The 16,930-nt window shown below is 27.4% G+C and overlaps 1 protein-coding gene across 3 annotated transcripts in view; it reads left to right on the top strand.

Moving 5' to 3' along the window:
* Positions 1-13,117, top strand: part of LOC111034525 (modular serine protease-like) — a 41,456-nt gene extending 28,339 nt beyond the window's left edge. For all 3 annotated transcript variants that reach the window (XM_022315796.1, XM_022315797.1, XM_022315795.1), the window contains 12 exons: positions 4,805-4,966; positions 5,027-5,157; positions 5,232-5,399; positions 5,952-6,105; positions 7,724-7,902; positions 8,036-8,249; positions 8,356-8,574; positions 8,817-8,984; positions 9,042-9,175; positions 9,250-9,417; positions 11,465-11,621; positions 12,726-13,117. In XM_022315796.1, the coding sequence (XP_022171488.1) occupies positions 4,805-4,966; positions 5,027-5,157; positions 5,232-5,399; positions 5,952-6,105; positions 7,724-7,902; positions 8,036-8,249; positions 8,356-8,574; positions 8,817-8,984; positions 9,042-9,175; positions 9,250-9,417; positions 11,465-11,621; positions 12,726-12,916 (2,045 nt within the window). In that variant the 3' untranslated portion in view covers positions 12,917-13,117. The remainder of the gene's footprint in view (positions 1-4,804; positions 4,967-5,026; positions 5,158-5,231; positions 5,400-5,951; positions 6,106-7,723; positions 7,903-8,035; positions 8,250-8,355; positions 8,575-8,816; positions 8,985-9,041; positions 9,176-9,249; positions 9,418-11,464; positions 11,622-12,725) is intronic.
* Positions 13,118-16,930: the final 3,813 nt, after the last annotated feature.

Here is a 16,930-nt window from a genome sequence, read left to right as displayed (position 1 = left end):
CTCGTTTTCACAACTATAGTAAAAATATGATTTACTAAAATTGACCATTTTAAAGTTTTCAAAAAAAAATGTTTAATACAATTTTTTTTTCAGTATGAAAAAAAAGTATAAACAATGTTATAATAAACGTATGAGTGCAAGAGTCAATTAATTACATATAAAAAAAATTTTAAATGTTGATTAGAAGAATAATAATTTTATTCGTAGACAGTAGAAATACATGGTAAAACACTCAATACAATAAAATACTTTTATCAATGAGAAATAATGTATTGTCGTATTCAATTTTTAAATAGTTTAAACCTTAAACTTTAATGATTACCGACCGTATCGTAATTTGATTGTCTGACTGTCTGAAATCTCTTATAATTATATTATTTTAATTTTGCAATATTAATAGATAATTCCAAATCATTTTATTAATTACTATTAATTGTTTATAATTTAAAAATAACTTGTACGATTTACTCCCTACATTATAGTATGATATAGTAAAATAATATACAAACAGTATAAAATTGATACTATATAAATTTAAACAAAAATAGTTGTTGTTTGTATAATGAGTTTAGTGTACACATACTTGGACACTGTACCTGAATAATCTGAACAACCAGTCTTACACGTATTTATGTATAATCACGTCGAAAAAACATAATCTGTTTTTGACGCGGAAGTCTCTATACCGGGTGATTTGTTTAGCGTTGGGCACTCATATTATTGTTGCGGGCCTTGAGACTCTAGACGCAACTATTCGATATATAATAACATAGTATATAACATAGTATATATCATAATATATCATAATATATCATAAATATAATATATCATACTTATCCATAAATCACTGGATAAGTACACGATTAGAAATCATGGACACAAGTCGCTATTCTAAGAATTAGCAACAACAACCGAAACACACACACATACAATTTGCACTCGCCGCTACATCAAAGGAACCGCCATCACTTATAAGGGAGCCCGTGGGACAGCCTGGGCAGATGTATCATAGCCACGGAGACCTGAGCAACTTCTCGTCACACGCGCACACGCTATTATACTATTACTATATTTTCTGCTAAATAAACATAATTCTACAGTTCAATTTGGTACTTGTTGATTTGTCTCTAAAGCTTACGGCTTTTGGAACCTTTGAGATTACGCACACAACATTATTGAAAAAAACCTTTTTTTTAATGGTTACAAATATTTTGTGTCCTTATAATTTGTCGAGTTACAGCATTTTGTTTTAATTACATCTTCAAGAGCAGAATATTTTTTCTGAGTATTTCGATGCAAAAAATCGAATTTAGGATGAGTTCGTTTATGAGCTACAAGTATTTAAAGTATCGACAAGCTATACCTAACCACTTATTACTCTACACTAAACATCTACATTTTAAATACTTATAACCCTTAAATTACTTGTCCTATATTATTCGATTTGTACTTATGTATTGAAATATTCTAAAATTTAAAAAAATATTAAAAAACATAAGTTTATAAATATAATTGTATATGTTTTTTAATGACTAGAAACCATGTAAGCTTTTTTTTCGAAAACATTAATATTTTTTGAAACAATGAGTATGTTCAATGATAAAAGAATCACCCGATACAATCAATTTTAAAACAAGTTAGTAAAAAACTAAATTTTTCATTACCACTACCATCTATCTACGTAGTTTATCCTTCGGTGTTTCATTTGATCGCTTATAGCTGGTAGGAGGAACATAATTATACTATCAATATTGGTGGTATCACGATAGAATAGTATAGATTATAAAAGACAATATATTTTGTGTTACTGGTGTTGTAAAGTTGCATTGGTAGTATCGTCTATCGTATAGTGTTATCGTGTGAAGTTAAAAATTGATAAATTGACTACAGACACTGTCAATGTTTAATATATATCATATTATCACAGTATATTTTGTTATAAACACTTGTTAAAAATTTTCAGGTAAAATATTGTTTAGTGTATAGTATAACTTTAATTGTATATAACTTAATCATTAATATTTATATTTTCAAACATATTTACTTTGGTCTCAGCTTACCACTGACAATGAAGGTTACGTACTCCTGGATAATATATTCATGTTTAATTTTCGGTATGTAATATCACTAATATCTGTGTTAACTATACAGTAGTAAATAAGAAATCTTGCTTTTATGACATTATGTACTATTGTACTAACTAACATATTTTAGGAATAATTTATTCTTTAAAATTTTTTTGAACAATATTAATGCTTATACGGATCATATGAAAAAAATTAAGGTCGTGATTTGATAAGGGCTCGCAAAAGGGTAGGCTGTTGGACCTGGAGTACTGGGGCCAGGCTATTTTAGAGGACAGTTGAAATAAATTTGTTTTTTTTGAAATTTTATAGGAATATTTATTTTTATTAATAATATTATAGAATAACATTTTATGATATATATGTATCAATGTATATGTACCAATAATTAAATGGCTATTAATGTACAATATATATTTTGATATTTTAAAACACTTGCTATTTCATGCATGTAGAACGCATTAGCTTCAACAATTAATGTTGACGATTTCATAACTGAGTTCACTGTGCTTAAAGCCCGCATAATAAAGTTTTAACATGAAAAATGCGCTTAGGTGGGTAGTACAAAAATAATTCATTTTTTCTTTTTTGATTTCGACACTAAAAAGATATTAAAAAAAAATAAAAAAGACATTATTTATATCAAAATGCTTATGAATTTTGGTTTTTAATAATTGTTTATAAATTGTATTATTGTAAGTTTTGTAGAGGGCCCGGTTAGATTGTGGTAGATAGACAGTGACGTTTTTCGCCGGCCGCTCAGTTAGCGGCTCACCCAATTCGCCGTCTCTAACGTATTTACCGCGCAATGATGAACACGGCGATCAGTCGGCAAAATTCGATCGTCTATTTCGACCCTAAATAGTGTTCCCAGGATCTAATAATAATTATAAGGATTGCAAGGAGACGAAGACGTTTGGCGTACAAATTACAATATTTTATTAATAGGTTATAGCGTTGAGAAGCCTACATGATAGTTACCGCCTTAGAAATAATATTCTTAGAATTGCTGTGCTGCAATTACTGCTTTTAAGTTATAATAATTTATTACACGTATGTAATTAGATAATACATAAGATAATAAACGCCATCGCTGCTAATTTTTTTTCTTATTTAAAATAAAATTATTTTTTTAACAAGTATAATTTAAATTTAAAAAAAAATGTTTACTATTTTTTTTAATGTAATGATAAAGGTCCTGTGTCTTACCAACTTAAACATACTTTGGGGGCCCCGATGGCCCCGGCCTAAATACGCCACTGCATCCACTGCAATCTATTTAAATATTTTTTGTACGCTGAGGAAATTATTATTTTAAAGGTTATATAGTTAAGGTTGTATAGTTATTTTTGAAAATAACCTAGTTTTTAACAAAATCGAATTTTTTCTTGGGATGAGTGATACGTAAAATTTCCATTAAATTTGTATACTAATATTTTCTGCACAGTATATCATTTTCAAAATATATTTAATTTTTGTGCTATTTATAGGTAGGCGGCATGAGAAAATTTTGATTTTTAAAAGCATTTTATACTATGTATTTTTATGTTAGGTATACCGATTCAAGTTACTGTATAAAATGAATAACTTTAAAAATAAATTAAATTTTTAATTAAAATTGAATCACATTATTTTATTTAACAGTTTTAATATGATAAAATGAGATACTTGAATAATAACCCACATCATTAGGGTAGCGAACTAGTTTATATATCATGGGGTGTGATACAAATATGTAGTGCCTATAATTGTAAAACTAATGAAATAAATTGGAACAAAATAATATCATTTGAGATAGGTCTACGAAACATCTATGAAATTTCTTAAAAAAGTTGAGGTACAAAAATCGTATACCAGTCGTTGATAATTTTTATTTAATTTTCGAATTTAGATTATTTAAATTGGTTTTAAATAGATACACACCAAACTCTATGCAAAATTAAGACAATAGGATGAACTTACCTAATGTCAGTTATGTTAACTTTAAGTTTTATGAGAAAGAAAATGCTGCAATGCAGTATAATAAATAGTAATCTTAATCCAATAAACATTGTTAGTGTTTCTAATGCAAAAAGGGTTTTATTATTTTAGGATCCGCCGTTTTGTGTGACAGAAAACTTGAGGGACGACACGCTGTATCATCTTGCTCAGTGTTGGTGACTGTAATATAAATAAATATTATTTTATTATAAGTGGCGAAATATAGTGGTGGTTGGGGTTTTTAAGGCTAAGAGTCCTAAAGTTTTGATGAGAACCATCAATCGATATATGATCTATATAAAATAATAGGCATTCTTAGTGCTAATTACATTTTATGATCAAGAAGTTCAAAACCACTTCATTTTTCACATATTATTTTTAATTGTTTAAATTAATTATATTAATTGTATTAAACAATAATTTGTTGCACATTTGAATACAATTATAGAGACACTGAGGATAAGTTTTATTGTTCAAATGGACTGTGTATCGAATGGTCGTGGGTTTGTGATGGTCGTAATGATTGTTCAGATGGTTCGGACGAGTCCAAAGAGTTGTGTGCTCGATATGAATATGGAACAAATATGACCACAAGTAAAAAATAATAGCTATAATATGACATTTAGTATTATTTATATGTTTATGTAATAACTGATACATGCTAGAGTTCCGCATATTAATCTAAATTTGGAGCTTCTAATATTATAGGTACATCTAATATGTATCTAATATTGTTGTAGATTGCGGTAAAGTGTATGGCGAAGGCAATGAACTGATCGACAGTGGTAAAGAATCACTTGTAAGGACGTTACCTTGGACGGTTGCAGTATATAAATTAAAAGATTCCTATAACCACTTGATATGTGGAGGATCAATTATTGCTCCAAATGTAGTCATTTCCGGTAAAATTCCGGTACAATGGATTTAAGATGGAATGATCATTAATTAAATAACGTTTTTAGCTGCTCAATGTTTTGTGGAAGAAGGTATGTTATCTAAACAAATAGCAATAAACGATGGTCTATTCAAAATTGTTGTTAAAAAGTATGAAGTGAATAATACTGTAGTTATTCCATATAATCAAATAGTGAAAGTAAGTAATTAATGATTCAAAGTCAACAAATAATTTGTATGATGTTTATAATATAAATTAAAATTATTGTTCAGGTAGAAATGATTTATCTGAATGAAGGTTATAATGGAATTGATGGGTTATTTGCTGATGATATTGCTGTTATTGTGTTAGCTAACCAAGTTTCGTTTAGTGATGGTGTTACACCTATTTGTATCGACTGGAAGAGTAAATATAAAGTAAAGAATGGAGATCAATCAAAGGTAAATATGTTGTTTCATGTTATAGTTTGTAGTTTTATAAAATACATAAAATATAATTTGAAATTTGTTGTCTGGTTTAATTTCTAAAAAGTGGTGGTAGTTCATGGTTATGTTATCCACTCAAGTAAATATATTTTGATGATAGCTTTAAATCGACGAACAAATAAATTTAAAAAATCAACTTTTAATAAATTATAAATTAAGCTACATTACCTCTTTGCACATCCTTAATAAATAATAACACTCGTATGAGTTCTGCAAGTGAATTTGTCGCCATAGACGCATATCAAGTGCTATAGGGAGTACATTGGTAGGTACCCAGAATAAAACATTTTTTTTAAATCTCTGAACGTGATTTTTATTTTATATTAGATCTATCTCCAAAATTAAAAACTTTGATTAGTAAGACTTTATTTACAAATGCAATGAAATTAATTACCGATACTTAGGTACAGATTACATAACGAGATATTAATATTATACCTTTATTTACCTATCTCCTTAATCTAACCTTGCAATTGTAAATTATAAAACATTTTTAAACTTTTACAGGATGTTATTGAGGATATGATAAATGGCACAGAAAGTCCTGTTTTAGTCGAAAGATTTTCTAAGTATATTGACCCTAGTACTTGTCGAAAAACATATACAGATGGATTTAATCGATATGTGACATTTGATAAGTTTTGTATCTATAGTGAATTGGGTAATAACAATTTAGATATTGATTGTAGCGATTAAATTATTGATTTTAAGACAATGGCAATATTCAAGCCCAAAAATATTATTGATTAAAATTATTGTAAGTCAAAAACATTGATGCCTTTAGAGTTTTTAATTATTTAAGTACACACGCACAAACATACACACATATATATACACCCACCACACACTATCGTTCAATAATCTTGCTCGGCGACCAGGTCCACTTCTATTGAATTTCTAATACAAGATACACACATACATAGATCGGTCGGTGTGTGAGTGAGCGTACGAAGAAGCAGCGATCAGGCTAACGGTCTATCATTGTTCCGTACTTGGCCACTTGGCGTATACAAAAGGATTATTTAATACAATATTTTATATTTTATCATTTAATCGTATTTTTATTTGTAGTTTAGCTTTTAACACCTTTTTGATACTGTTTTATGTCAAACAGATTAACTTGATTTTACCTAAATAGTAGTATGAATGTATTAATTTTTACTTGTACACATTCCTCATATTGGTAGTGAGCACACTTCGAATTTCAGACTACAAACTTTTTTTTATTAAAGTTCAATAACAATTAAAAGCTGATAAATTTGTTGGTAATTACCAGCCAGTAAAAACAGACTACTTTATTAATAGTAAAAAATGCACTTTCTATAATTTCCGACTACTTTATTTTGGAAAATATTTGATCTATATTGTAGTTGATGTTTCAATCATTCTTTTTCTTTTTCTCAGTCAAACGATCAGTTTCACCTTTTCTCTTCTTTTCATTTTTGATATTTATGATTTTTAATTAATTGTACAAAATAATTTGGTTCAATAAATGTAGCAATACATAAATATCAAATAATAATCAATGAACAATGAATCATTGACTTAATGTGTGTATTATACATTACATAGTTATGTACTATATGTTATCAACCATAGTATAAATTATTGTTGATAGCAATTTGATAGCGAAAGAATATTAAAACGAGCATACCTAAGTCGATGCCCACCTATAATATACTATATTTTATTATAACTAGTAACAAATAAAAGCATTATCCGAAAGGTTGGAAACAGCTTATTTGGTCATGCATACTAATAATACATATCTATAAATAATAAATAATAATATGCTTTATCTAGCTTACCTCCATACATAATAATAATACATGTATAATACATTTATATCAATGGTGGCCAAACTTTTGTTGGTCATGATCTACTAAAAATATACTTCATCTTTGAGGATCGACTACCATAGAAATTTTTTTTAATTATACAGATAAAACTTATCGACAATTTGTTCACTACAACCTCGATTAATTTTCGTATGCGTGTCCCAAAAACTAAATTCTAACATGATCGACTTTGAAATTGTCCTCGATCAACCGTTTGGCCGCCCCTGATTTATATTGTATACGTATTATATTAGTATTCATGGCAAATAATGCCAAGATACACAATGCACTCCTCAAAATGGCATCTCTAAACCAAAATAATAATTTCAAAGTGTGAACCACCACTCGCCACCCGGATTTACTCCTACGTACCCACTGCCCGCAACAATTAATATGTTGAAGCTGAGTCTTAAAATAATATTATGTATAAAATATCTCTAGTTTCAGGAGACATAATAAGCGATATAGATGTTGGAACAGGCATAAGCTTTTTACACTTTAATGATTATTATTTAACGGGCATACAGAGTGTCGGGTATAATTTAGAAAACCATACAGTCATAGCTCTTACAGAAATTAAACACCATGTTCAATGGATTCGTGGAATTTTAAACAAACATGTACGTAAATGTATTTCATTAAAGTCTTAGATATTAATTTTTGAATTATTATATTGGTTTGGGGTTTTTAATGATATTAAAACCAAGATATTTCAGAAAAAATGTATATTATTACCATTTAAGACTTTGACAGTTCACAGTGAATTCATGCGTTTTACCATCTGTTGAAGGAGTTGTGTATTCTTATGAAGGTTCTAATGAAATTTTATCTCATGGAACATTAGTAAATCACAATCTTACTGTTATTGAGAATTGTGAAGTTGGATATCATAAGGCTTATACCAATAGTTCTAGGTTTTGTCTGGGAAAAGGAAAATGGTTATCCAATTTTGAGAAATTATGTTTGAGTAAGTAGTGTATAGTAATTCGAATGATTTAATAGTTACTTATTTATATATATATTAAAATTCCAAAGTGTGGTTATGTTACATTATAATTTATTTACGTTTATAGGAATGTGTCCACCTCTAGAATCAAAAGGTCTAGATATAAAATGTAGTCATAATAATAAGTTTGCTAATTGTTCAAATTTATCGATACCCAATACAATAGCAACTCCATCATGTAAGCCAACATATACTGCATCACCAAATGGACAAGGCGAGACTCCGCTTGAATTACTTTGTCAGTCTAATGGAACATGGAATAAGCAACTATATAGATGCAATCCATGTAATTATATTTTTTTGTCATGAAACATAAATCTCTGATGTATACATATTTTACTATAATTTATTTAACTTTAATTGTATCCAAATTTTTTTTTTATATCGTGATAAAGCTTAAGAAGAACAAATAATCATTGGTTATAAATAATTGAGTACATTTTTAAATATTCATAAATATGCCTGTTTTATAGGTATTATAGCTTATTAATTGTTATCAGTTATATTTATATTCAAATATTATTTTAGATTGTGGTAGAGTATATAAGGTAAACCAAGTACTAATTGAAAATAGTGAAAAAGCTCCTGTTGGAACAGCACCTTGGAATGTTGGAATATATCAAAAAAATAAAAAAAATTTCAATTATGACTTGATTTGTGGAGGATCAATTATTTCTTCAAATTTAGTCGTTTCTGGTAATGTCTGTGTAAAAAATGTAAAAGAAACAGTGCATTAATTAAAAACGTTTTTAGCGGCTCATTGTTTTTGGCAAAAAGGTATGTTGTCTAAGAAAATATCAATTAACGACGGTCTATACAAAGTTGCTGTAGGAAAATATGCTAGAGATTTTTCAGTAATTGACAATGATTTTACTCAAATAATTGATGTAAGTTATTAATAATTCAAAGTCAACTTATTACTGTTGTGAAATTTTTAATATAAATCAAAACAATTGTGCAGGTAGAAATGATTCACCTGAATGAAGGTTATTTTGGATCTCTTGAATTTCATGCTGGAGATATTGCTATTATTGTTCTACAAAATAGAGTTTCTTTTAGTAATGGTGTTGCACCTGTTTGTATCGATTGGAGTGGTAAATACAATGTAGTCAATGGAGATCACGGAAAGGTTGGTTTGTAGTATTATTTAAATAATAAAATTGTGATTTATGTAACTCTTAATTATTGTAACTACCACATGTCGACCATTGTCCATCTGTATTTAAAGAACATATACGGTGAGATTCTATGCCAAAACAAGCATACAAATTGGCATGTTACAATGATACATAACTAAAAAGGTGGGCAACTATAATGAATGGTGTCAAATTAAAATTCAATGATATAAATATATAATATCGTACGGAAAACAATTCTGAGCAAATAGTGCCAGTTAGCCTATTTTATTACTATACATTTAAATAACACCAAACTTAATTAGATCGTTAGGTTTTTTATGAGATACGATAAATTATAATGTTGTCTGACTTTGAATTTTAAACAAATATAAACAAAAATTGTGTGTTTTTATTGTTTAAGAATTTTGGTGGCTGTATGAACTGCTTATAATATAATTCATTTTAAATTGTCAATCTTTAATTATAAATAATGACATTTTTATAAATAAGTATCTACAAAATAATTTGCAAGTGACCTCTTGTTAAATATTTAAGCTTTTTGACCTAATGAAAAATAATAAACTGATTGACATTTATATAAAAAAAACTAATACAAATTGAAAATTGAGAGTTATAACAAATCAACTAAAATTGATATTTTTAGTTTAAATATGTAATTTCATTAAAATTCGAACTTAAAAAAACTATAAAAAAGCTTTGTTCATATATTTTTCTTAATTTTTGGTTACAGAATTAGCTACTTATACATGCAACCTTGTTTTAAATTTTTCAACTCTACAGAATTCCTTTTAATTTTGTCTACCTTTATCAAAAAACAAATTTCTACCCGACAGTCATATTAAATTTTTATCAGCGTTCAAAGTTTTAATATTTACCACATTTCATATGCCTAAATTTATAACGTGCCGAATTTCTTATTTTATTGTAATTAAAAAATGAATAACTATAGATTATTGAAATGTACACCATATGTTTATTTTATCAGTTTATATACTTTTTAGTTTCTAACTTATAATAATTGGCGAATTTGAATGTCTGACGAGTTTTATCAAAAATTCTGATTTCAGATTTTTATAAAATACTATTGTTGATTTAAGAAAATCGTATTAAATGTTTAATAAAAACAACTTGTGAGGTACCTATATTTTTTCAATTAAATGATTTACAATGGATTAAAAATATAAACAATAATTCATATAAATATTAGTTAACTTTAAAGAATTTAAAAATCCAATTAGAGTACAGATTGGACGAATTAAAAGCTTTTAAAATTTGCTGAAAAAATAACTTTAATTTCATCAATTATAAAAACTAATTTAAATAATTATACATGTTATGGTACAAAAAAATAATAATCAACGAAACCAGTGGATTACTTCAGATATCATTAGCTCAATAAGAAAAAGGGATAAATTGTTAAAGGTACGAAACACATGGGAAATCTTGTATTACATTTTCAAACCTTGGATATTCATTGATAATTTTTATTAGTTCCTAATTATAAATAAATTGCAAATTCAAGTGTTTTTTGACGAATTTTGTCAATGTTCTATTTTCATACGTCCATAAAAAGCTATTTCGGAAATGCTCCTTTTGCCACATCTGCACATCGGTCAAAAGGGCGGTTGCTGTACCGAGCTGTAAAAGGAATATTACAGAGTGGTCCCCTCTAGGTTCGTCATTTTCGTTATTGAAGTTACAAATTAATTTGAGTAAGCAATAAAAAAAGCAACCTAACTTGCAGTTATTTTCCTCGAGCGATGACATCATATTTGGGCGGTGACGTATAGTGTTTCAAAATCATGAACACGTGCTAAATGTAATCAAAAAGTATTTCACAATTGCTTCGGTTGGTTTTGCCATGTGTAGCCTATATACCCTATATATGTGTGTATAAAACTTTGATCAATCAGAATTTATTTAACTAACTATTTAGTAATATACATTATATATGTTCCCAACACTTACATAAAAAGTGATTAATATAATACCTTAATTATAATTGTACATTATACAACTGTTTACTCTATTTTACAGATTGTTGGTTGGGGAAAAACTGAAAAAGGCATTTCAAGTCCTATTTTATTAGAAGCATCTTTACCATACATTGACCATAGTTCTTGCCGGAATATGTATACAAACGGATTTGAATTATTTGTGACTGTTGATAAATTTTGTGCTGGTTCTGAATTGGGTAATAAAATATTTAAATATTAATTAATTTGTTTAACCAACTTAAATTAAATTAATTAAACACAGAATATTTAAATTTAATGTAGACACTTTTAAAAATGAAGATGGACTTAATTTGTTCTAAATTAAATAATTACATTTTAAAATAGAAGTAATTAGTAATACGTATTTTACACATATCTAGCAGAATAAATATACGTTAGGCTCCACTTTGTAGTATCACAATACCAGATCGCCATTGACTTCGTACTTTATAGAGTTAATGATATAATATTCAAAATGTGATCTGGCTGGCAATGTTGAATTTTTTGAGGTACGACAATGTTTTCGTACGAATGTACAACAACATATGATTATCGTCTTAGTTCCATCCTTGTACACCTTATCGACTCATATAAAGTCATAATTCAGATTTGTAAAAAAAGTTATCAAAGACTCAAATTGTTGTAAAACCTACCCCAGTAAAATAAATTTAAACTTTAATTGTTAAATGCCAAACGATTGCATGGAAATAAATAATTATAACACCATGTTTGAGGTCGTTTATACTTTTGTCGAATTAAAACATAATGTTGTTCACATATTACAATACCTCACTTAAATCAGTTAATAGCTAGTCGTACGCCCTTCTGTTTATCAAAATATTTGATCACTACAGCAAAATTTGATTCTTTCCTACGTTAGTGACTTACACAACATATGTGGTTAAAATAATCTATATTACCTGTACTTATATCATTATATTATGCCTTATGTTATTTTTTATTATATTATAATGTTAATGGCCATCTATAGTATACAACAGTACCAAGTGACTGATGACTTTAGCATACACTTTTTTTGGAAGTAGCTGATGAGTTGAAGGTTTGATAATCACCTGATATAGTTTTAATTCGAATTTAGGTAATTAATAATAATTATGGTTTAAAATTCATTGAATTATCAGCTAACAATTTTTTCAACACAAATTTCACTATAACCTGTCATTGTAGAATAGTACTTGTACAAATCATTAAATGTAATTGATAGGATAAATCAGTATTGTACCCGCAACCCAATGACAGTAGTACGATTAATGTATGTGTTATTTATAAAATATTTTTAGTTTCAGGACAAGCACTGGGTGAGGGAGATAGCGGTGCAGGCTTATGCTTTTTATTCTCGGGTTCTTATTATTTAACCGGAGTAGTGAGTATAAAGGATCCAAATACAAAAAATTCAATCTCTGTTTTCACGGAAGTTAAATATCACATGCGATGGATTCGTGGGGTGTATAATAAGTATATCTTAGTCTAACGAGATTAGATAGGGTAATGTTTTTAAAATAATTTATTCATAATTGTGATTGCAATCAATATTTGTATTAAAATGTTTTTACTTATGTGTAACAATTTTAAACAGCATATACAATTCTCACTATTAATCACTACTCGGGCATTATATAATATGTATATATAATTGACACATTAAATTCGAACAGTTTTTACAATTTACCAATCTTGCACTGTTCATTCATTGTTTCATAATTTAATATCAGATACTCTAGGTATTGTACATTGTATTTGAAATAATTGTTGGTCGTAATATTACTTTTATTGATTGTACTGTTTAGTTATTACATTGACTTGGTTTTGTTGATGAAAACTTCTGTTTCAAAATTAACATATTTAAGAAAGAATTTATTTTTTAATCAATTTTTTAACAATTGAAGTTCATACATAGCATATGACAAAAATATTAATATGGTTACATTGTAACTATGTTGGTAACATTAGTTAACTTGTTGCTTGGTAAAATGTTAATGTTATTATTAATGTAGGTCAAAATACTTTTTGTGATATTTCAACTTATTTTTAGCAAAACAAACATAATAAGTACTATCTACAATATAATAAGGTATTAATCAATATATTAGATACAAGCCAAATACCACTCACTCATTCATTTGTCGCTTCATCTCAAAAACTACTGAACGTATGAAATTGAGAAAAGTAGTTCCTCTAATAATTTAGATGTGTACTTGTATGGAATGATTTTTCGATCTTTGCATTTTAAAGAGGCGATGAAAGTAGGTAATCAATTGAATTTGAAAAAAGTCTCAGTTTGTTTTTAAAAATTTCAGAAATGTTTAGAGAGTAAGTAGTTAAAACCACGTAAAAATATACCAAGAGATAAATCCGATCCACGACTTGCGTTGCCAATCTAAGTAAAATTATTGCACTAATTTATATTGTCCCTGGTTTGTCCTTTATCTCAGGTAAATTACTACTGAGATCGAGATTTTTTAACTTTTTATTTTTCAGCAGATATTTTTCGTAATATTTTTTATGTATCTAAACCACAATTTAAGCCTGTAGTTTTAGAGATATATAACTTTGTGTACTATAAGGATAATATGCGTAATGTTTATGGTAATGGATAAAGTTGACATGGGAGCCTAGATTATTTGGAAATGTTTTTAATTAATAATTACTATTGATCTATCAATACAAATAATTTTTTTGTTACGATAAAATAAGTATTTTAAATACTAGGATATCAAGTCTTGATAGAATATTTGTTATTTAAGGATTATTATCCTTAGTATAAAAATCTCATTCATTTTTTTTGTGTGTTTGAAGTTTAAATTATTACTACTTATTATATATTCACGAGAAAATATTTTTAATCTAGATTAAAAAAACATCTTTAAGGAATGTTTATGCTATTTAGATACATTATCAGATATCTGATTGAAATCATCGTCAATTCATTTCAGTTCTTATATTTTGACCCTTCTCTAAATTAAACAATTTTTAAGTTTTAAATATGTAATCGCTCAATCCGATCAGACCGATCAACCGGTCAGAAGAAAATTAGCATCAATCATGTAGCAGTATTTTGAATTTACACTGGACAACACAAGAAGAAAACACATACTGAGAAACACAACCTGCCCCTTGGCTTAATTTATTTTTCCAAATATAGTTTTAAAAAAAAATTACAATATAATTTTATATAATGAATATTAAATAATATGTTAACATTGGGTGCGCGGTGGACGATGATTTTGTGTTGCGCAACTTTGCACAAACCACATGCGATAAAGCGGTGAAACAATTAAACGAGTGTCTATAACACGATGTAGAGAAGATTTAATCTGCTAGACTCACTAGCACAAGGTGTTTTACACCAGGTACAAAACATTTTTTTGGCATTTTAAATTTATTTTCACATCAAAAAAGTAACTGATATACAAACAAGTTTTCAAACTTTAACGTTATTTAATAAAATTGAAGTGGTAGTAAGTTATTTTATCTACATTACGAATCATGAACTAGTCATTGGATTGATTAATAAATAATTTTATTACTGGTATTATATGAATGAATTCAAAAATAATTTTTAGATTCTGATCGGAGCAATGAATGTACTTATTTATTTTACAATTTGTGTGTATTTTTTTTTGTGTCTACTCTTTTGAGACTATAAAGTGCTTCAATTTTCAACTTCAGCATCTTATATGGTAGAAAAATGAATCGAGTTGGTACTTTGAGGGGTCTTACGGAAAAAAGTTACTGAAAAACGAAGATTTTTAAGTAAATTCAGTTTTCAACAAATTATTGATTTTGATTTTTGGTGTAACCCTATAAATTATAGTATTACTATTGACACATAACCATTACATCGAATGTTTATATTAGAATTTTCTATACATTATAAAATTTTCAAAATATTTTTACTCTTTTTGAGCTGTTTATAGACACCAGAAAAACTCAATTTTTAGTTATAATTTCTAGTTGTAATTATTATATTAAAATATATCAATAACTCATTGACAAATTGATCAATGAATGTTCAAACCTATTTAACAAAATATGTGATTAAAACAATAAATCCTAATATAAGTTTGCCCCTTGGGTTTTTTTTTTTAAATTCGAGTATATAGTTAAATATATATATATTTAAATACATTTTTAAATATCAAATAGTGCATTTACACATTACAACTTAAAATAAAATAAGCCCTCAGGTGAATGGTGGCGTACTCTGTTGAGAGATTTCCGAAATCCTGGACTGCCGTACATTTTGGCGTCCGTTTTGTTACATTGTGATATAGGGAAGTAGTATCACTTATTATCTTCTTTACATCGCAGCTTATAGATGTATACACGTTAATCATGGTGGCTAGCTACGAGCTATAATTTTATTATACCGTGGGGGTAATCCAACCGAAATCGTGCTAACGCACAAATATATTCTATTATCAATTTGTATGTTCGTTTGTCTTTAATTGCGATGCGACTTTTTCGTTCGTATTTTAAAATATTGTAAAACTTATTAAAAAATATAATTTTATTTAAAATTGACTACATTATTATTCTTTATGTAGCTTTTTCTGTTTATATTTCCTATACTAATCCGGCTTTTGGTATTCATTCAAAATTAATACAAAATAAGACTCAATATAGTACCTACAACTTACAAGTATTAACTACTAATATTTTTTTAAAAATGTGACACACGGATAAAATGGTTAACATAGTTTAGCAGTGGAAGGGAAACTATATTCAATATTATATTTTAAAAAAAATGTTACAAATATCTATTACTATTCCTGTGACTTGTTATTCTTGTGAAAGGATATTGGCCTTTAATATAAACATTGACGAGGTGTGTAGTCGAACAACATTTAAAATATTAAGTCGTTCCGAAAGAAGAATGCAAGGTACTTCGACGAAGTTATCAACTTTGTGTTTATTAAAGTTTTGTAAAGAATTTGTTTTCTTTTTTTCTTTTATATATATATTATTATTATATAAATAAACTTTGAAATTTCAATTATTACATACAATTTGTTGGCAAATTAACGATAAGTAAAATTAAAATACTTCCATTACTAATATTAATTGAATTAACTGATAACGAAAATAATATTCAAATATATAACATATAATTTATAATAATACTAGCTGATCCGGTGCACTTTGTTGCCTTTTAAAAATGCAAACTCTATACCATGAGACTCACTGGTGATAATGTGAGCAGTATAATATTTCGAGGTATTCAATCCACTGTAGGTGGATTGCGGACCCCAATTGATGAGTACTCTATATAAATAATATGTTTTATTTGTATTAATTTTCATTTTGATTGCGGACACGTAGGTAGATGAGCGGCTATAAGTGCAACTGCTGACCTTGGTACGAAAATTCAATTTGATAACTTAATACTTAATAATACTTGATTTGCCCGATTCCACTGGCAACCAATATAAACAAAAAAAAAATACCAATTTCTACTAAATATGTTTATATTTCTCCTATAATC

Source organism: Myzus persicae, unplaced genomic scaffold (assembly GCF_001856785.1).
Source record: "Myzus persicae strain clone G006 unplaced genomic scaffold, MPER_G0061.0, whole genome shotgun sequence".
In the NCBI taxonomy this organism is placed as follows: domain Eukaryota; kingdom Metazoa; phylum Arthropoda; class Insecta; order Hemiptera; family Aphididae; genus Myzus; species Myzus persicae.
The sequence above is the reverse complement of the archived record's forward strand: the minus strand, read 5'-3'. Positions and strand labels throughout refer to the sequence as shown.